The sequence below is a fragment of the Vicugna pacos genome, chromosome 2 (assembly GCF_048564905.1).
Source record: "Vicugna pacos chromosome 2, VicPac4, whole genome shotgun sequence".
Classification (NCBI taxonomy): domain Eukaryota; kingdom Metazoa; phylum Chordata; class Mammalia; order Artiodactyla; family Camelidae; genus Vicugna; species Vicugna pacos.
This window is the reverse complement of record NC_132988.1, coordinates 81853429-81874961: the sequence shown is the minus strand read 5'-3', so window position 1 is coordinate 81874961 and position 21533 is coordinate 81853429. Positions and strand designations below refer to the sequence as shown.

Sequence of the window (21533 nt, the reverse complement as noted above, 5' to 3'; positions counted from 1 at the left end):
AAAAGAAAGCTACAATTGCTATATTCATATCAGGCAAGGTAGATTTCAAAACAATGAGTATTATCAGGGATAAAGAAAGACATTTAATGATGTTAAAAGGAACAACTCATCAAGAAGACCTAACAATCTAAAATGTGTACATACCTAATAACAGAGCTTTAAAATACATAGAGCAATACTTAAAAGAGCCAGAAGAAATAAGCAAATCAGCAATGATAGTGAAAGATTCCAACACTATTCTCTCAGCAACTAATTTAACAAGTAAAAGCAAAATCAATAAATATATAAAAGATCTGAACAACACTATCACCCAACTTGATTTAATTGGTACTTTTAGAACATTCTATCCATCAACAGCAAAATACATCACTCTTTCAATTGTACACAGATTACTCACCAAGATAGACCATATTCTGGGCCATAAAACAAATCTGAATAAATGTAAGAGGCCCAAAATCATACAAAAAATGTACTCTGAAAACAGAGTATTAAACTACAATCATTAACTGAAAAATCTCAGTAAAATCCCTATATACTTGCACACAAAACTACACACTTCTAAATAACGCAGGGGTCAAAGAAGAAATCACAAGGGAAATTATTACAAGATATTTTTAACTGAATAAAAGTAAAAATACATCCAACTAAAACCTGTGGAATATAGCTAAAGTGATGCCTTAATGAAAATTTTAGCCTGAAATGCTTACTAAAATAGGAGTAAATCAGTGATTTAAATTTCTACATTAAGAAACTAGAAAAAAATATAGTAAATTAAGTACAAAATAAACAAAAGGAAACAATAAACATTAGAGTACAAATCAGTGAAACAAAGAAAACCAAAAAAGATTTTTTTTAAAATCATTGAAATCAAAATTTTTTCTTTGAAAATATTAGTAAAATAGATCAACCTCTAGCCAATCTAATTAGAAAACAAAGGACACAAATTACCTATATCAGAAAAATAGATCTTACAGACATGAAAAGGATAATAAGGGAATATTATGAACTATTTCCGCCAATAAATTTGACAACTTAGGTGAAGTAGACAAATTCCTTGAAAGACACAAACTACGAAAACTCACCTAATATAAAACAGATAATCTAATCCTATATCTTCTTTAAAAATTGAAATTATAACTAAAAAATATCCCCACAAAAAAAGCTGTAGGCTCAGATGGCTTTACTGGTGATTCTACCAACCATTTAAGTAAAAAATAATAACCTATAATAAATCTATATTAATATAGACAAACTCTTCCAGAAACCAGAAGAGGAAATACTTCCAAACTCATTTTATGAGTCCAGCATTACCCACATAACAAAACCAAAGGCACTACAAGGAAAGGAAACCAATCATCCTTATGAACATAAATGTACAAATCCTTGTCAAATTTTTAGAAATCAAAAGCAGCAATATATACAAATTACTTAGTGAGATTTATTCTGAGTGCAAGAGTGGCTTAATATTCAAAAATAATCAATATAATTCATCATCTTAACACTAAAAATGAGACACAATGCAATCTCTTGAATAGGTTCAGAATAACATTAAACAAAATTCATCACTCATGACTTTTTTAAAAATCAGTAAATATCAGAGAACTTCCTCAACTTGATAAAACACATCCAAGCAAAAAAAACACTGCTAACATCACACTTACTGGTGAAAACTAATTCCTTCCCTCTAAAATCAGGAACACAGAAAGGATGTCCTTTTTTTTACCACCTCTATTCATCACTGCACTAGAGTTCATTTGGTAAAATAAGGCAAGAAAATAAAATAAAAGACATACAGACTGGGAAGGAAGAAATAAACTGAATTGATTTATAGACACTACCATTTATGGAGAAATTCCTAAGGAGTCTACAAAAAAACATAACGAGAACTATTAAGAGAATTTAGCAAGGTTATTCAAGATCAATACATAAAAAATTAACCTTATTTCTATAAACTATTAAAAATAGAAATTATTTTAAAATACCGTATGTAATAACATCAAAAATATTAAAAATTTAGGAACAAAACATGTGCAAGACCTGTACACTAAGTACAAAACATTGCAAAGAAAAATTAAAGACGACCCCCAAAATAGAGACATACACCATGTTCACAAATCATAAGACACAATATTGTTAAGATATCTATTCTCCCCAGATTGCTCTATAGATCCAATGCAATCTTAATGAAAATCCCAGCAGGTTTTTTGATAAAAACTGAAAAGCTGATTCTCAAATTTATATGCAAAAGCCAACGAGCTAGAACAGCCAAAACAATTCTGAAAAAGAACAGTTAGAGAATTTACACTATTTGTACTACATACTTTTTGAAGATTCACTATAAAGCTACAGTAATCAACATAGTGTAGAACTAAGGATGAACACGCAGATTAACAGAATAGAATGCCTAGAGATAAACCAGCACACACACGGCCAATTAATTTTCAAATGCGCCAACGTAATGCAGTGGGGGATAGTCTTTTCAACAATGGAACTAAAAACTGAACATCCATACGCAAAAAATGAACTCTGACCATTATCTCACACACACATAAAACATTAACTTAGAATGAATCCTAGGCGTAAATGAAAGAGCTAAACTATAAAATTTGAAGAAGAAAAGTCAAGAGAAAAATGACTATAATCTTGAGTTAGGTAAAATTCTTAGGACATAGAAAGCATGAATCATAAAAATTAAAACTGATAATTAGATTTCATCAAAATAAAAATTTTTGCTCTTCAAAAGACAGTTAAGAAAATGAAAAGGAAAACCGCTGATTGAAAGAATATATCTGCAAAATGTATCTCTGATAAAAGATTTGTGTACTGAATATATAAAGAACTATTACATCTCAAAAATAAGACAACCAATTTGATTTTTCAATTTTTTTTGCTTTTTTTATTTGTTTGTTTGGTTTTGGGGGGAGGCAATTAGGTTTATTTTTGTTTATTTATTTAATGGAGGTACTGGGGATCGAACCCGGGATCTCATGCATACTAAGCATGCACTCTACCACTAAGCTATATCTTCCCCCTCCAATTTGATTTTTAATAGGCAAAATATTTGAACATATATTTGCCAAAAATAAGATATACAAATAGCTAAAAATAAGCACATGAAAAGTTGCTCACGATCATTAGTCATTGATGAAATACATATAAAAACCACAATGAGATTCCATTATATATCAATTTGAATGGCTAAAATTAAAAAAAAAACTGACAATACCAAGTTATGGTGAGAATGGGGAACAACTAAAACTCTCATAAACTGCTGGTATAAATGTAAAATGAAACAGTCACTAGAAATCTGGCAGTTTCTTATAAACACACACTTACCATATGAACCAGCAATCCCAGCTCCAGGAATTTACTCAAGAAAAATGCAAACATATGTCTACACAATACTTGTACTCAAATATTCATAGCAATTTTACTCAAAATAACCCAAATCGGGGAAAAAAATCCAATTCCCCATCAACTGGTTAATGGATAAACAATGTGATAAATCCATAAGATGGACTAAAACTCAGCAAACAAAAAGAAACTACTGATGCAACTGTAAAAACAATCTCAAAAGCATTATTCCAAGAAGCCAGACACAAAAGACTACTTAACACGATTCCATTTATATAAAATTCTAGGAGTCAAAACTATGGTGACAAAAAGTAGATACAGGGTAAAAGCAGTTGGTATGGAGATGGAATAGACTACAAAGGGCATAAAAGTCTGGAGGAATAAAAGAAATGTCCTCTATTGTGACTGCAGTGGTGGTTACCTGACTGCCTACAACTGTCAAAACTCACTATGTTGCACACTTAAAATTGATAAATCCTATTGTATATAAATTATATCTCAATAGAGCTATTAAAAATATAGTACACACATCAAAGTACAAGTTTATCATATACAAAATTTTTATAGATATTTCAGTCAAAAGATAAATAAGATTGGTTCTCCACTCAAGCTCACTCTGACTGACCAGGCAAGCAAGGCAGATGAGCTGACGTTACAGCACAGCGTTATGGCAGAGACACGTGCTGCTGCTGAAGACAGCCTACTTGAGAGGCATCTAATCCAGCCTGTGGTGGAGGGGAGACAGAGTCAGGAAAGGCTCCTTGGAAGAGGCAACAACTGACCTGCGTCCTAAGTGATAAAGAGCTAATTATTCCCACATTCATTCATCCATGCATCCAAAATCAGCAAGGGTATAGCTCAGTGGTAGAGTGCATGTCTAGCATGCAGGAGTTCCTAGGTTCAATCCCCATCACTTCCACTAAAAAATAAATAAATAAATCTAATTACCTCCCCAACCACTGTTAAAAAGGAAAAAAAAAAAGTGACCCAAAGTCTTTAACAGCAGATTTAAAGATTACATTATAATGACAAAAAGATACATGCACCCCAATGTTCACAGCAGCACTATATACAATAGCCAAGACATGGAAACAACTTAAAGGTCCATCGACAGATGAGTGGATAAAGAAGTTGTGGTATATTTATACAATGGAATACTATTCTGCCATAAAAAAGAATAAACAATGCCATTTGTAGCAACATGGATGGACCTAGAGATCACCATTACACGTGAAGTAAGCCAGAAGGAGAAAGAAAAATACCATGTGATATCACGCATATGTGGTATCTGAAGAAAAAAAGGGGTGTGGGAGACACTATGAACTCATCTTCAAAACAGTAAGAGACTCACAGACACAGTAAACAATTTTATGGTTACCAGGGAAAGGGGATGCAGGGGATAAATTTGGAAGTTTGAGATTTACAAATATTAGCCACTATATATAAAAATAGATTTTTTAAAGTTTCTTTTGTATAGCACAGGGAACTATGTTCAGTATCTTATAATAAATTTTAATGGAAAAAATGAAAATGAATATACGTATGCATATGCATGACTGCAATATTGTGCTGTACACCAGAAAAAGACACATTGTAATTGACTGTATTTCAATTTTTAAAAATTACATTATAATGAAGTAAATCCAATGACAAAAATGTGTACAGCACATTATAAGAGGACAAAGGATGAAAAATAAAACCAGCCTGAGAAGGCCCGCGGGAAGCTTCCTAGGAGTACGCAGAGCGGAGTCTCTAAAGCAGTGACTCACGACAGAAAATAAGCAACAGAAGCCCTAAGGAAACTTTCTCTAAACACGTATACCTGGGTCCATCCAAGTCTCCAGAATCAGAACATTTAGGGAAGACCAGATATCTATAATTTTTTCTCATTCCTGACTCCTGAGCTCCCCTCTGTTGTTTCTTTCACTCTTAAGTTTGATTAATAGTTTCTCATTGCAGACATCTGTACTTTTTTAAAAGTTGCCCAGGTGATTCTGAATATTAAGAAACTGCCTTGAAAAGCTTCACAGCACTGGATTTGGTAATGATTTCTTGGATAGGACACCAAAGGCACAGGTAAAAAAAGGGAAAAGAGACAAACTGGACTTCATGAAAATTTAAATATTTTCCACATCAAAAGATACTACCAACAGAGTAAAAAGGTACCCCACAGAATGGGAGAAAATATTTTCAACTCACATATCTGATAAGGGAATAATATCCAGGATATATAAACTCCTAAAACTCAACAAAAAGCAAACAACCCAATTCAAAAATGGACAAAGGACATAGAAATTTCTTCAAAGAACATATATAAATGTCCAATAAGCACATGAAAAGACTCTCAACATCACTAATTACTAGGGAAATGCAAACCAAAACTACAATGAGATAGCACTTCACATCCATCAGGATGGCTGCTATGAAAAAAAACAGAAAATAACAACTGTTGGTGAGGGTGTGGAGCAACTGAAATCCTTGCACACAGTTGGTGAGAATGTAACATGGTACAGCCCCTATGGAAAACAGTAGGAGACACCTCAAAAAATTAAAAATCTGCCAGTTTCACTTCTGGGTATATACCGAAGAGAAATGAAAGCAGGGTCTCAAAGAGCTATTTGTTTACACCTGCTCTTGGAGGTATTACTCACAGTAGCTAAAAAGAGGAAGCAACCCAAGTGTCCACTGACAAATGAATGGATAAACAAAATGCAGTATATCACAGAATGGACTATTATTCAGCCTTAAAAAAGGACTTCTGACACATGCTACAACATGGATTATACTAAGTGTGTAGCTAAAGTAGTCAAATTCATAGAGACAGGAAGCAGAGTGCTGGCTGCTAGGGGCTGGAGAAAAGGAAACGGGGAGCTATTGTTTCAGTTTTACAAGATGAAAAGATTTAGAAATAGACGGTGGTGATGGTAACACAACATTTACTACTACTGAACTGTACACTTAAAAATGGCTAAGACGGTAAAATTTCTGTTACATATGCTTTACCACAATAATAAAAAGGAAACGCTGCATTGATTCTGAACTGGTTATACACATGGACTACCCACTTCATCAATTAATAGTAAAATAGTCAGCACTTACTGACTGGTTCCCATGTGTCAGGAACTGTTTTAAGAGCTTTATGTTTTACCTCATTTAATCCCCCCAACAACCCTATGAAGTAGGCACTCTTGTGAGCAGAGGTGCATGAAAAAAAACTCTCCGGTCCTCAGACCCTACTAGCAAGAATAGAAATGGTGCAACTACTTTTGGAAAAAGAGTTGGCAGCTCCTTAAAAGGTTAAACTTAGAGTTATCCTATAACTCAACAATTCCACTCCTAGATAAATACCTAAGAGAAAGGAAAACATGTATCAACACTAAAACTTGTCCACCAATGTTCACAGGATCAACCAACTGATGAAAGTATAAACAAAATGTGGTATATTTATACAATGGAATATTGTTTGGCAATAAAAAGGAATGAGGCCCTGATACATGCTACAACACTGATGAACTTTATGCTAAGATAACATTATGCTAAGTTAAAAGAAGCCAATCACAAAAGACCACATGTTGTATGATTCTGTTTACATGAAAAGGCAGAAGAGGCAAATCTACAGAGACAGAAAACAAACGGCCTAGAGCTAGGGGTTGCGGTGAAAGAGCTGTGTGCCTGCTAATGGGTATGGGGTGAATATAACAAAAAACCCCACTGAACTGTACACCTTAAGTGGGTAAATTGTATAATATGTGAATTATACCTCAATAAAGCTATTATGAAAAAGCAAATACATCTCAGGGTGAAGGATGGGTCCAAACTTTAGGCAGCAGGTTGTCAGCTGCCATAGCAACACACCTGCCATTATTTACTGCAGATGTAATCACACGGCTTCCCATTCTGGAATACTTAGTCGTAGGATTAAAAAAGAACTTCATACATATTTGGGTCATGGAAATCACACACTGTAGGATGTCCATGCTCCATATATTTAGGTCCCTAGCACCAACAAGATACTTGCAGCTGACTCACAAATACTTCAGACCCCTAAAAGCAAATCAGGCAAACCTAATACAGGACAGCAGACAGGATGTCTTCGGGTGCCCCTCCTGTCTCAGCAGCTTCACACCTGTACACATGCAGAGCATTACAGCCACCAGGCAAATGCCTGACACTTGGAGCTGTGCGAGCCTGTCTAGAAATGAACTCCACAGAGCAGCCACGGGGAGGAAAAATGAAAGGAACGTAGTTTATTAAAACAAAGTTTTGGCTTGGTTTTATTTGTACAAAAAAAGGGATTCTATAGTCTATAGTCCTTAGTTAGAAACTTTTTTTGTCTCTTTTCACAGTATCATTTATTCAAAAATAATTACTGAAGGTGGCACTGCTACGTGCAACATACCATTCTAGGAACTGAGGATATAAAACAAAGCCCCGATCTTCATGGAGCATAAATAAATATGAGAGAGGGAGGAAGAGGAGATATGAATGAAGGTGCATGTAGGGCATCAGATAGGGATAAACTATGAAGAAAAACAAAGCAGGGACTAGAAATAAAGAGGTGCTGGGCAGAGGGTAAGAAATTCAAAGGGTAGTAAAAGGGAGGTGGGAAATCCCATAAAAAAGACCAGCAGGACCCCCAGGCAGGGCCACTACTCTCCTATCAGCACATCTGGTTGCTGGCCCAGCGGATTTATCTCACTTTTTGCCTCTGAACCGGCTAATTTCTATGAAAGTGGGCTCACTCCTGATTGGTCCATTTCCCTCACTCCTGACTGGTTATTTCTCCCCCCACCCGATTGGTCCATTTCTACAAAGCCTGTTCCTAATTAGTCAACTTTTGTTATACTTTATTTGCATATGATGTTGCAAAGTGTAAACTGGCAGCCTATAAAAGCCTGTGTAAACCTACAGACGGGGTCCAGAGCTTGGAGTGTTAACTCCTCTGGGCCCGCTGGCATAATAAACCTGAGTTCTCCAACTCTCCGAGTGCTGCTTGGTCTCTCGCCTGGATCCAGGTTGCTGTCACAACACCGAGCTGTAACACTGAGCTGTAACACGTTTTCCTGCAACAAAAGGAAAGGAGTGGGAAGAAGCAGGGAATCCAAGATGACTTTAAAGCTTTTGACCTGAAGAACAGAACTGCCTTTTACAAAAATGGAAGAACAGAGTGAGGAACAGGCTTAAGGGAGAGAGAATCAGTTTGACTTTCGATACGTTAAATTTAAGATGCCAGTTACACATCCAAGTGGAGATTTCAAGTGGAAATCAAGCCTGGGATTCAGTGAAGTTGAGGCTGGAAATACTGTGTGAATAAACATTATAAAGATGGTACTTAAAGCTTTCTCCGTTATTATTTATTCAACCTATCCCCTAGAGGATGAGCAGTTTGTTACTTTGCCATTAAAAACACTGTTGCAATAAGCATCCACAGAAATACTTCCTTATGCTATATGGTGCCATTTTCATTTGAGTAAGGGAGCTTCCTAAAAATGGAACTGCTGATTCAGAAGTTTGACCATTTTAAATTTTACTAAAAACAGCCAGTTGATTTACAAAAAGACCACAGCAGTGCACACCTCCTCAATCAAGACATGACAGTACCCATTTTCCAATACCAGTGAGAAGAGGATAGTACTCTAAAATTTTTTTCCAATTAAATGGATGAAAAAATGGTATCTTGTTTTAATTAAAAATTCCCTGAGCATATTTTCATTTATTCATTGGCCAGTGGCAAGCACTCTTCTATAGAATGTCCATTTTATTACAGAGTTGCTTATCTTTTTCTTATCAATTTGAAGCTGCTCTGATACATTAGAAATATGAAACCTCTACCTGGTAGTTTGCAGCAATTATTTCTCCCAGTCTATGACTCATCACTGGCTTCATTTATGCATGTCTTGTATCACAGAAAAAATTCTGTTTGTGCAAATTTGCCAATCATTTACTTTATGGCTTCTGGACCACCTGTCTCACGTTAGAAGCCCCAAGGTTTTAAATACATTCCCCTTTTTTCTGTAGTTTTACTTTGTACATTTGTGTGTTTATCTGGAAGTTACTTTTGAATATGGACTGAGCTAGGGAGTCTAGGTGTGTTTGGAGGTGAACAGTCAATTACATCAATGGCATTTATTAAGTAAACCATTCTTTCCGCGTAGTAAGTACCTGCTATCATATGCCTGACTTACCTGTGCAGCCATGCAACCTTGACCAGAAAAAAATTCTGCATAAAAGCCTAAGGAAAGTCAAAGTGCCCGAGTACTTTATACAAATATGCAAATTACACCGAGCAGTGACATATAAAATTGAGAGTCAAGAATGCACTGAGGGAAGGGGAACAACAGGACAAGCGGAAGAAGCATGGCTTCCTCTTGACTTGGGGCTCTGGTCTCACCATTCAGAGCTAGAGACACGTATAGGTACTTAAACTAAATCCTTAAGAAAAGTCTTTGCTTCCCTCCAGTCTCTCCTGTCACAAAGCTTTCACTGGTTGCTTCCATCCACATGCACTAAAGCCTGAGGCTACCCCGGGTCCTAAGAAGGTCTCTAGACAGCTTTGTTTGGCCACAAGAGATGTGTCTTCTCATCACTGCCAAAATTAAAGGTTCATTTAAACTGTGGACAAACTTGAAATAGTGTTAGTGCCCCAAAATATCTAAGTCAAGGTAGTAAAATGGTATTCATAAAGTAATTTAACAAAGGGATGGCTTTAAGGAGATGGAATAAGAATTCGATTTTTCTCAAGCTCATAAAATGCTAAGGAAAAGAAATTCTGTAAGTCAGGGGTCCTGCCCAACCCTGGGTAAAAGGTACCGGCCCTCTCCCCCAACTCAGCCTATGTCTGGTGATGTGTGTGTGTGTAAGAGAGAGAGAGAGAGAGAGGCAGGCAGGCAGGCAGGCAGGCAGGTGGAGAAAAGGGGTGGGGAGAGAGAAATACCGCTCCCCTTCCCACTCCTAATCACATTTTGTCAGTTTAGATACATAAAAAGCAGCTATTTACAAAACCTGTATAAAACCTAAAGATGAATTCCCCACCCTGTGAGATACCTTCTGATGAATGAGAATAGTAAAAAAAAAGGCGACAGGTATCCAGGTAATCTGAATTATACCCTCAGTGACCAGCGGGAGAGCACGAAATAGTTAGAATGATTACATACTGTTCATCACTAGCATCTCTACACTGTAGAGACTAAAGGCAAAGCGTTTCTACCTCGAACGCTGCTTTCAGTGAAGAATGAAAAACAGAAGGATGGGTAAAACATGGGCTCACATCATAAGGATATCAGAGAAACTTCCAACTCCTCATTCATGACTAGCTGGTTTGAGGGCTCCTGTCACATGCCCCCTCAGAGTAAATAAAAACACTCCGCATTACTTAAGCCTTCTTTCCCTCATGCGAAGGGGACAGAGTGTTCAACTTGTGCCTCCCAGTGAGCTCAGAGTGAGTGCCATTCTTCATTCTTCCAACTTGCCCTTCTCTCCTCCTCGTTACCAACATTCTTGCTTTCAGGTGGGCCTAGACCACCTGCCTCCACTTCCAAGAAGGAAGCCAGACGACTTGCTGCCTAAGGGCATAAGGGCCCCACCCCCATACACGCCCTATTTTGACCTGGTACCCAAACAGCCTCGGACCACGGGCAGAATGTTGAACTCACTACCTCAGTCAGCACAATCTATTTTCCCATGATCAGTACTCTCCGTACAGCAAGAGGCCAGTTCCAAACCAATAAATAAAAGATTGCTTTCACATGATAAAGTACACAACTCTATCTGAAGTGGGAAACAGGTTTTTTCAATTGGTAGGGACTCTCCGCAAGCTAATGACCTTGAAACAAGGGAAAGAGCCTTATAACACTCTTCTTCACAGAAAGAACAACTCCCCAAAAAAAGTTAACAGGCTGAGATGAGACGCTATTGTGACTAGACCGCATAGAAAGTTCTCAGACACTCACAGATTTTTAATGAGGTAAATCATATTCCTTTTGAGAGTATCTGAGTCCACTGCACATGTTTCCATTTTAACAGCTGACAGCAGCAAAGGAGAAAAATATCACAAGGGAGAAAATAACACTTTCAATATAATGGGACAATTCTCACGTCCAAAAAAAAGCACCACAGAGTGGCAGAGCTGACCCTTGTTGGTAAAGCACTTGAGGGACAAATGCAGGCATTAAACGGGGCCCAGCAAATCTTACAACCACATCAGTGGGCTGGAGATTTGGCAGGAAGGATGAATCTTCGCATTACTACGAAACTCCACTCCCATCCATCCATCACTGATTCATACCTAAACTCACACCCATACATTCTGCCAAACAAATAAATCATCACTGGAAGACATGTATCAGTCATATCAACAGACATTCATACTCACCTGGAAATTTACTTATTGCCAAGAAAGGTGCAGTAGGGGGGATGGGAGGCATCCTAAAGTGTGTACATTAAAGTCTGTTTCATTTCGTGATTTTTATTAGTTTGACAATTAAATGAGGAGGGATCACTAATATATGAATGCCTGCTTCTTGGACCAGGTGATACTACTTGTTAAAGAAAATGTTCTCAGACCACTTTCAAAATCTTTGCCATCTTTCTAAAAATGGATAAAATTGGTAAGGTTTACTGAGCTGAAGTGGCTGAGTCTACTACAGCTCCCTTTGGAGTTGTTCTGCTGTGTGGCACCAAATCCACTTTTAGTTCTGTGAAGCCTAATAAATGGAAATCTTTACCAGTCAAGTCACTCTTTTATCCTTCATCCTTAAAATCCAACGATTTTCTTTAAACACAGATCACTCTAATCTTTGCCAAGCCCGCAGCAATTTCCCTGGGCTCATACAGAACATGGCAAATTAACAAAATAATAAAACCCACAAGACATTTTATTTAACACATTTCCTACACTATGTGCCTACTACATTACGCTTATCACTAAGATATAAAGGTAAGATAGTAACTCTTAAGAAATACACTATTCCACATCATATATCATATAATAAACACTACAGAGAATGCATTGCCTCATGACGACAACCATTAGTTTTGTTCTAAAAGCAGATGCGAAGGTGTTGACTTCGTAAAAGGAACTACTGAGCATAATATGGAGCAAAATACAGACTCGTGGTTTCACTTTAGGGTGTCAAAGACACAAGTTTGCACACAGTATGAAATCAGACACCATGCATTGCTTGCCAGTCAGCCATCTCATCACCCACTCCTTCCTTGCACCAGAATCCTCAGGGCCGCTGGGCCCCTCCTGAGGCCCAGGAGATGAGTCCTGACTATGCCAATCAGATGACTCTTATTTCACTAATCAGGCATGCCAGTGACTGGTCTAGGGTAGGCATGTAACCCAGGCCTGGCCAATGAGAGTAAAGAAGATGTTAGGAGTTCCTGGAAAAGATCTGCCCCATTTTGAAAGGTGATGCAAGTAACTCCCCTTCCAGTTTGCCTTTGAACAAGGTGAAGATGTGATGCCTGGAGCTGCGGCAGGCACTTGGTGACCATGAGGGGACAAGCCCAAGGAAGAAAGTCAACAAACTGAAGATGGCAGAATAGAAAGACGGGAAGCACCCAGGTACTTGACGGTGTCAGTATGCCCTTGACTTAACCAATCCTAGAAACATCTCTCTATGGACTTTCAATGTGAGATCAGATATTTTACTTGTTGTTCATGCCACATTTAGTTTAGTATTCTGTTACTTGCAGCTGAAAGCATCCTGACTTATACAGGCCCATTAAAAAAAAAAAAAAGATCAGACAGGTTCAGATTCCAAAATGATCTCTTCTTAGGCAAGTGCAGAATGCAGGAAGGAGACCACTTACCTTCTTTCAGGTCATGTATATCCCTGTCCAAAGATCCACCCCCATCAAAGCTAAATGGAAGCCTAAAGTAACTGCCCATAGAGCTCAGCGGTGCTCAAGCATCAATGGATTGCTGTCTAATTTCGAACCTGTGGCGAGATCAAGTCACCTGGCCAACTGTTGCCAAATCTTCTAGGAGCATCACAAAATAGCCCTTTGTGTGCCATAACATCCCCAGCGGCCTCATTTGCTTCCCTTATCTTTGCAATTTTGGACCAGAATGCTGAGGCAGTGTTAACCACGGTGTTGAGGTAAGATAAATGTATGCATGTCCATATATGGATGATCCATTTATACAGAGTTCCCAATATATGCAAGGTACTTTTCTTGGGACCAATAAGGTAAAGGACCAAAAAATAGAAAACAGATGGTCCTCTAAAATTCAAAATATAAAAATAAGCATAATGTGTGAAGTCTCTCTTAACGACCCTAGCCTACATCATCTCCCTCCCCTGGAGGTATATACCACTCATCAGATCCTGCAGCGTTAAGGGAACCTATAAAGATGATTAACGCAATTATTTATATATGTATAAATACAATATATATGTAATGAATTTATCTATTTGTTAATATGCTGGAATAGAATAAAAAGTTGTAATGGAAGGTGTTAAGACAAATTACTACTACCACTACTAGTAACAGCAGCTAGCACTAATTTAGTGCTTACTTTGGGCCAGGCATTATTCCAAACACCCGACATACAACTTTCTAAATCCTCAAACAACCCTAACAGGTAGATATTAACATTATCCACATTTTACAATTAAGAGAACTGACATACAGAGAGGTTAAGCAACTTTCCCAGAGTCACACAGCCAGTGAGTGGCAGAGCCAGGATTCCAAACTATAAGTCTGGCTCCAGAGTCCATGCTCTTATTCATTGCACTGCCTGCATAATTAGCTAACACTCTAAATTAAAATCATTTACAATAACGATTTCAGTTGCTATGAGTTATTTAATAACTACATAAAATAGAAACTGCAAAACATGTCTGAATAGTGAGAGAAGAAAATGATTTGAAGCCTGAAAGGATATGAGACCGTATCTGTTGGAGAGTTACCCCATATCTCAACATTACATGCTGTCGAAGGGCGTGTACTCAGAAAGACAAACATTCCCGTAGCTCCTGAATCACTATGAAGTAGCAGCTGACTACACATACCCCATTCAGACTGATAAATTTAGAAACACTTTACTTATCCTAGACCTGTCGAGATCACAGATCACCAAGCTAGACAAGAGTTCATCAAAGCCACCAAACAATGAAATTCAGACTGCAACACAAAAATTCAAGGGTGGACTTACTAAAATCATGGAACATCCCTGCAGCACTGACATCATCACCAAAGCTGCCCCTTCTCTGAACTTCTAGAGTTCACTCCTCCTGCAAGCTCACAAACTTAAGATAAACTTAGAACTTTATATGTATGTGGGTGGAAAAGATGACATTCTGAGAAATTAGAAGTCAGCATTGTTGGTGAGCTGACATAGACCTAACTCTTCATTATAATCCTCATTCTGACACACTTAGGACCTTTATCACTTGCTGGGCACATGGCGAACGGCATTATGTAACCTTCACAGGAATACGCCTTATTCCCACCAAGCCTATAAACTCCCAAAGGGTAGCTCTGTGCTAAACATGTGGTGTTCTGACAGCATCTAGAACAAATGAGGAATCCAGTAGTCTAATCACTTCGTAAATATCTGCTGAATCAATCACTGAATAAGACGCAAATAATTCAAGGAAATAAAGGAACAACAAGAGTAAATTGCGAGGCAAAATGTATCCGCCCGAGATGTGAATTATCATGTGTTCTTTCTCCCCAGATTATCCGGCACTCTAAGGAGCATAAAAGAACAGGCTGACAAACAGTCATCTAATGATTTTAAAGAGGAAAGAGAATTGTCTCTCTGTACTTTTAATCAAAGCACTTCGATCATATGTGGTCTTTAACAGGTAAATTAAAGAATACAAGCTACTTGGAGGCCACGTTTACATCTTTTTTGTTTCTTTTATAAGGACTAAGTGGAAATTAAATGTAAACAAAAAAACAGCTTGAAAATAAAACTCTATTGAGCTTTCCCAATCAGCCTGAAGTTAAAAAGATGTCTGTGGACAAAATTCTAGGATTCTTAAAACCAAACTGTCTGTCAGTACCCAAGTAAGACTCAAACTCAACTTTCTTTCCTCTTCTCCTTTACATATATCTGGGATAATAATTCTGACCTACTTTAACAGGACTATCATGAGGATTAATCAGCTTAAAAATGCTAAGCACATCAAGATGAAGAGAGCTTGTAATATATATAGTTAACCACTTTTACAATTAACAAATGAACTGAGACCCTTGTATCACAATGCAAACCACTGTGTTAATTACTTACAAGTAAACTGCAAATTTTTAAAAACAAAAACATCTCACAGTGAAGAACATGCTCACTAATAAGGATATATTTTCTAAAACATTCAAATGTCTTTAAAGAAAGTAGGCTGAGTACTATAGACAGAAAAAAGTAACTTTCAATTAGCCATACCAGAAAATAAAATTATTAAATGGCATTTGCTCCGGATCCCTAGGCCTCTGGACCGGAAAGCTGTCCACTGAGCTATCAAAGCAACAACACACCCCATGGGGTCTGATTACTGTCATCATCGTCATCAGAAAGGGCTGTGCCGGAGGGGAGGCCATAGCTCAGTGGTGGAGTGCGTACTTAGCATGCACGAGGTCCTGGGTTCAATCCCCAGTACCTTGATTTAAAAAAAAAACTAATAAATAAACCTAATTATCTCCCTCTCCCTGAAAAAAAAAAGAAAAAAAAGCCGTGCAGCCTCCCTAATGAGGAAGGGATGGGCCCCTAACAAGTGCGATGTTGACATCTGAGCATTGGCTTTGGCACCTTCTGCCTCTTATATCAGAGTTACGGCCATGGAAACATGCACCTCAAAGTGAGGAAGTTATTACAGCATTTCTTCCCTTTCCTTCAGCTCAGCTAGTCTGCTTTTCGGCAAAAGCTGATTAACATGGCAGAGTTACTGTGTCCTTCAGATGCCCGAGAACAACCTGATAAGCTAGTTGAGAGTGTTTCTTCTACCAGGGTTAGCAGCATCCACAGCCCTGGGAATTGAGGCTTTTGAGGTGTTCCGCTTTATAAACCTCATTTATCAAGCGGCGGGAGAGCTGTTACATATGGTGATGGGCATTACGAAAATGCCTAGATTGAATACAAAGTGTGAATGTGAATTGGGTTAAATTACCTGCAAAAAAGCGAGAAACTAACTCAGGAGGAGGTAAAAAGAACCAACCACAGATATGAATCAAACAGCGTGGCACAGAAATGTTAAAAGTCTGTTTATAAATGGTTACCTGTGGCGTTTGCTATGGAAAGGTTTCCTGGGATGTCCATGCAGAATGTTTAAAATTTAACATAGTCAAATGAGATTAAGTAATTGCACCTACCACAGTTCTCGCCTATTCAAGACAGGAAGAAAGGTTAGAGGAGGTTTACATAAATTCAGACATCCCTGATAACACAAGGATTAGCTGATGCTAAAATCCCAATATAGGGAGTCAGAGTATGTATGGGAAAAGGAAAGCAGTCCGTACAGCTGAAGAGTAGTGTTGACACTGAGGATGGGTAGGAGTAAGCAAAGCATGGTAAACTGAGGTAAAATTATTGAATGTTTTTCTATGGGTGACCAGTTTCTATTTTAATTTAATAAAATATTTCAAGATTTGATTAACGTTCAGTTATACATTTATCAGTAATTTTTTAAAAAGCATCATTTAGAAGAAAACTTGTTTTGTTTGCTGGCTTTATTTAAAAAAAAAAAACAAGGAGGCACACCCATCTTCCTGTAATGCAGCTCTGTAACCGTACGTCTTGGGAAATTGTGAGATGACATCATGGGCCAAGACATGAGGAAATTAGTAATGATCCTAGATTGTCCTAAGCACTGAAACTATCCCTGATCTAGGGGAGGAGACAAGGTTGATACCAACGTGAGGGCGAAAATGAAGGAGAAAAAAGTCCTCTGGGAAAGGAGTATGCACAACAGTAATAATCCAACACTTTTTTTAAAAAAAAAAGCTAGACATTGAGTTTAGAAAGGGCTCTGATATTCTGCCCACTAAAAATGCTTCTGGGAATCACAGGCCTCTTTGCCTTTGGCTGAAGCCCAAATGTATGAGTCATGGACACACCTAAGCTAGAACCCTAAGCTGCCTGACACACTGGGAAAACATCAGGGCCAGCACAACCAGGAGTTTCAGTACCTGCTGTGCCCTCAAAACACCCTCCCCGAGCCACACAGAGACAGGCACAACATTGGTCACATAAGGGCAGCGTGGAGAAGCAGAGAAGTCAGAGTCCAAGGAAGGCACAGCAGCCTCAGAAGCCGCAAAAGCAACAGGAAACTATTAGGTGATCTCAAGGAGGAAAAAAATAAACCCGTTAAATCACTGTGAAGGGCTTTATACCACTGCTCTGTGGCAAGTACAGGATTCCTCCCGAAAAAAAAAAAAAAAAAAGAATTCAAGCACCTTGTAGCTGTTAGAGACAAAGTATAGAAACTGACATTTCACAGCCGGCTGGCCAGACTCAAGGCACAAGTTCAAACTGAAGAGTTTGGTCCTGGCACATCCCCAACGTCACCACCTTCTCCCACCTTTCCTACCCATCACTTTTTTAAATCCTCCATCCCGTGAAATCCTTTGGCCTGGGCAATGATGTTGACCTGGAATCAAAGACCTGCCCACTGCCCCCAGAGCAGGCTCCCTTCTAGCGAGCTCCCTCCCCCGAGACCGCAGGGTTCCCTGGGGATGGCGTTCCGGGGGGCCAGGGCAGCACAGACCGCCCAACACAGGGTCCCTCTGTCACTGGCTTCCCCTGTGTGCCTAGCAGCACTCCAGGTCACAGTTCTCAGTAAACACACACACAACACAAGCTCATTCTCTTTTTCCCACTGATTAAAAATAAATCCAATGGTACCCAGACTTAGAACACACCTACCAATGAAAAAATTAAAGAGAGCGAGGCACCCACCCACATAATCTTTGCATTCAAAGAGGCACTATTTCGCAGCTGCTATGGAGTTTATAATTAACAGACGAACTTAACCAGCAACAGAAATTTCTGGAATCCACTGTAATTTACACTAGAGTCTTGCTTATTCCAAATATAGATTACAAGCATGGGCTGGATTCCGTGGTTGAATCTGAAAGCCTTCTTGGCACACCTCTAGCTCCAGTCTCTTGCAATCACGCAGCTCTGCCTACAGGGAGCGGCTGCAGGCTGGCCGTGTGTGGGCAGAAGCCGACTGACTGCTTCGCCACTGCTCACTCACTCCCAGGGGGCCCAGGAACCGGCCAGCGCCAGCCCCCCCAGCGCTGTGGCAGGAGGCTCCCTGGGAGAATGTCAGATTACACTCAGATGCATCCACTGTGGTGCCATCCACAGATCCTCGCTATCGCTGGCCTGTAAGGTTTTATTTCCTTTTCACCTGTCCACCCCAGGTGGAATCCTCTCACCCCAGGGTCCAGGACGAAGGTGCACAGTGGGACATGGCAGGAGGCTGTCTGACAGAAGGCGGAGTCACAGAGAAGACAGGACCGGGGTGGGGGGGGTGGAGGATGGCGGCCTTTGCAGGCTACAGGTAACTTTGTGGAGACCTCTTTACCATTTGTATCTACTTCATCAAGAGCTACAGGTCAGCGAGAAGGCTTCTTTTACAGGAAAGGAACGGAGGCCCAGAAATACAGAGTCAGAGACAGGTAACACCTCCACTAGGTCTGTCTGACTCCAGAGCTCACCCTGCCATGTTGTCTCTGCAGGAGTACCAGACAGATCTCCTCCTCGTCCCCAAAACACTCCCTTCAAAGGCTGGCCAGGGTGGGTACAAGTCCTCCAAGGGTCACTGGTGAAATGTGGGCCTTAAGTGTCTCTTAAAGTGGATCTTAAACGTAGACATTCCCCCAGGAAGGAGCACACTGATGGGCTGGAACCTGCCAGCACCCCCCCGCAGGCGGCAGGTGTTAGATACCAGGGCTCACCTGCGGAAGCACAGCAAGCATGGGAGCGTCACATAAGACAAATGAGTTTTAACAGGAGGAGGAGAAAGAAGACCTTGTTTCCAATATGAAAATCATTTTTAAAAGCCAAAAACCTTCCTGCCACCCCATAACTACTATACTTGTGTATATTAATTGGTTAAACGCATGATGATTAGGATTTACTAACTCAGTTTATAAACTGGTGGCACTGTTACTTGAATTTTTATTTTAGGATCTGCTTACATTTGAAAACAGGTGGTATCAGGTGCACTGTACATTTAAAGTTGCACACACGTATAGCCCATGCTACAAACCCCTTCTTTGAAATCCCCAAAGTCCAGGGCCGACAGGTTAGGAGCCCCTGGCTAGAATACTGGGTATTGCTCCAGGTAGGCAGGCCTGATGGGGTATCTTAGAGAGGCTCCAATGAGGAAACCTGGAGGCAAAGAATGGGGAAACAGCCCACAAATCATACTTCACAATTTATCCTCAAGACCAGCCAGGCAGCCCTTTATCCAAGGGTCAATATAAAAATTAATAATTAAATATACAAAATTAATACTGCCGTTTGGGCAGGGAAACTATGGAACACAGCCACATGTTATGCGAGGGAACAAATATGAGAAAAGAGGCAGGCAGTCACAGGGGGGAAAAAAAACTCATCCTGGTACCAAATTGAGTTTCCTAAGTGAATATAAAACAGTAAAATCATCCAGAAAAAAAAAAAAACAGCAAGGCTCTTCTTTAATGAAGCTCCTATATCTTAATTTGCTTCAGACTGAACTAAAAAAGACAGTAACGAAGAAAGCAGCACGTGTCCACGCTAGTGTAACAAAATCTACACAGTCACAATTTCAGACCCGACCTCGTCACTTCTCACCAAAAGGAGAGCCTCCCTGAAAGATCACCAGTTGGTGAGGAAACCTTGGACCACCTCTCCTGGTCCTCAGCCTGTCTCACGTCTCATCAAGGCCGACAAGGTGCACTCACCTGGCTTGTTTCCTTCCCTCTCATGGCCCAGCTGCCCCTTGGTGTTCAAACCACATGTGTAAACTTCCCCATCTTCCAGGAGGAACACGGAGTGGTTTCCTCCACAGGCCACCTCCTTGACGCTTCTGTCGGATATGAAGCCACACACCTGTGGCTCGGCCACAATCCCCTGCAGGTTGGTGCTGATCCCAGGTTGGCCCAGAGACCAATATCCCCAACATAACATTGTTCTGGTCCTTCAGGGAGTCATGTAGCCTAGAGAGGGCTTGGTAAAAAAGGGTGGGGGGAAAAATCAGAAAAAAATCACTTTAAGGAGTAAATGTAATGAATTCAAAAAATAACTTTCTCCTTAATATTCCTCAGATACCTTGTATTTCGAAATAAAACATACTGATATTGCTGAAAGTAGTTGCAATAATAATGCTGTTTTTGTGTTTTAGTAGGAGTTTAAAAATCATTTCTAAACAAATTTTGTTTGTGTAAAGGAACAGTGAACACAGAATGTGGTTTTCAGATCACTGATGAAGAATTCTAAGTATGGGAGACTTGCTGAAACAATCTATGCAGACCATTATGGTGATCACTGTTTTGAAATTATTCTCATGATTTTCACCTTGTCCTTTCTCCTTGCACCTTTCCTTTTATATTTTTTCTTTCCTTTTAATTTTATGCCCAATTTTTAAAAAATTCTTGAACTAATTAACTTCTTTAGGTAGCCTATTGTTAGCATGCATAGTAGTAATTCACCACTCAAAACAGAAAAATGGAAAGAAAACGTTATCTTCTCTGCCATTTCCTCTTACACATCCCTTGGCTACAGTCAGAAAAAACAGATAATAACAAGTGTTGGGGAGGATGTGGTGAAATTGGAGCTTACACTGCTGGTGGGAATGAAAATGGAAAACAGACTGACAGTTCCTCAAAAGGCTAAACACAGTTACCTTGGGATCCAGCAGTTTCACGCCTATGTGTATAGCATACCCAAGAGAATTATAAACACACGTCCACAAAAAACATACATGAATGTTCACAGCAGCATTGTTTATAATACCAAAAAGCGGAAATAACTCAAATGCCCATCAATTGAGGAAATAAAGTGTGGTGTTTCCAAACAATGGAATGCTATTTGACTACCTATGATAAATACTATCTGATCAACTCTTTGAACTCTTGAGTCTTTCAGGAAAGGCGTAAGAAGGCCCAAAGTAAAATACAAAGCTGAATCTCAATTTACTGTCTTAATCAGAAAGTTCTGCTTCTGGTTTTTATTCCAGGGT

General features: G+C 39.2%; 1 protein-coding gene across 9 annotated transcripts in view; it reads right to left on the bottom strand.

Moving 5' to 3' along the window:
• The window catches only part of HERC3 (HECT and RLD domain containing E3 ubiquitin protein ligase 3), a 130325-nt gene that overhangs the window by 98194 nt on the left and 10598 nt on the right, over positions 1 to 21533 (bottom strand). For 6 of the 9 annotated variants that reach the window (XR_012061307.1, XM_072943287.1, XM_072943317.1 and 3 more), the window contains one exon: positions 20257 to 20521. The exons of the other annotated variants lie outside the window; for them this stretch is intronic. Coding sequence is in view for 5 of the 6 variants with exons in the window: in XM_072943287.1 (XP_072799388.1) it covers positions 20257 to 20482 (226 nt within the window). In the remaining variant the exon portion in view is untranslated. The remainder of the gene's footprint in view (positions 1 to 20256; positions 20522 to 21533) is intronic. 9 annotated transcript variants of the gene reach the window in all.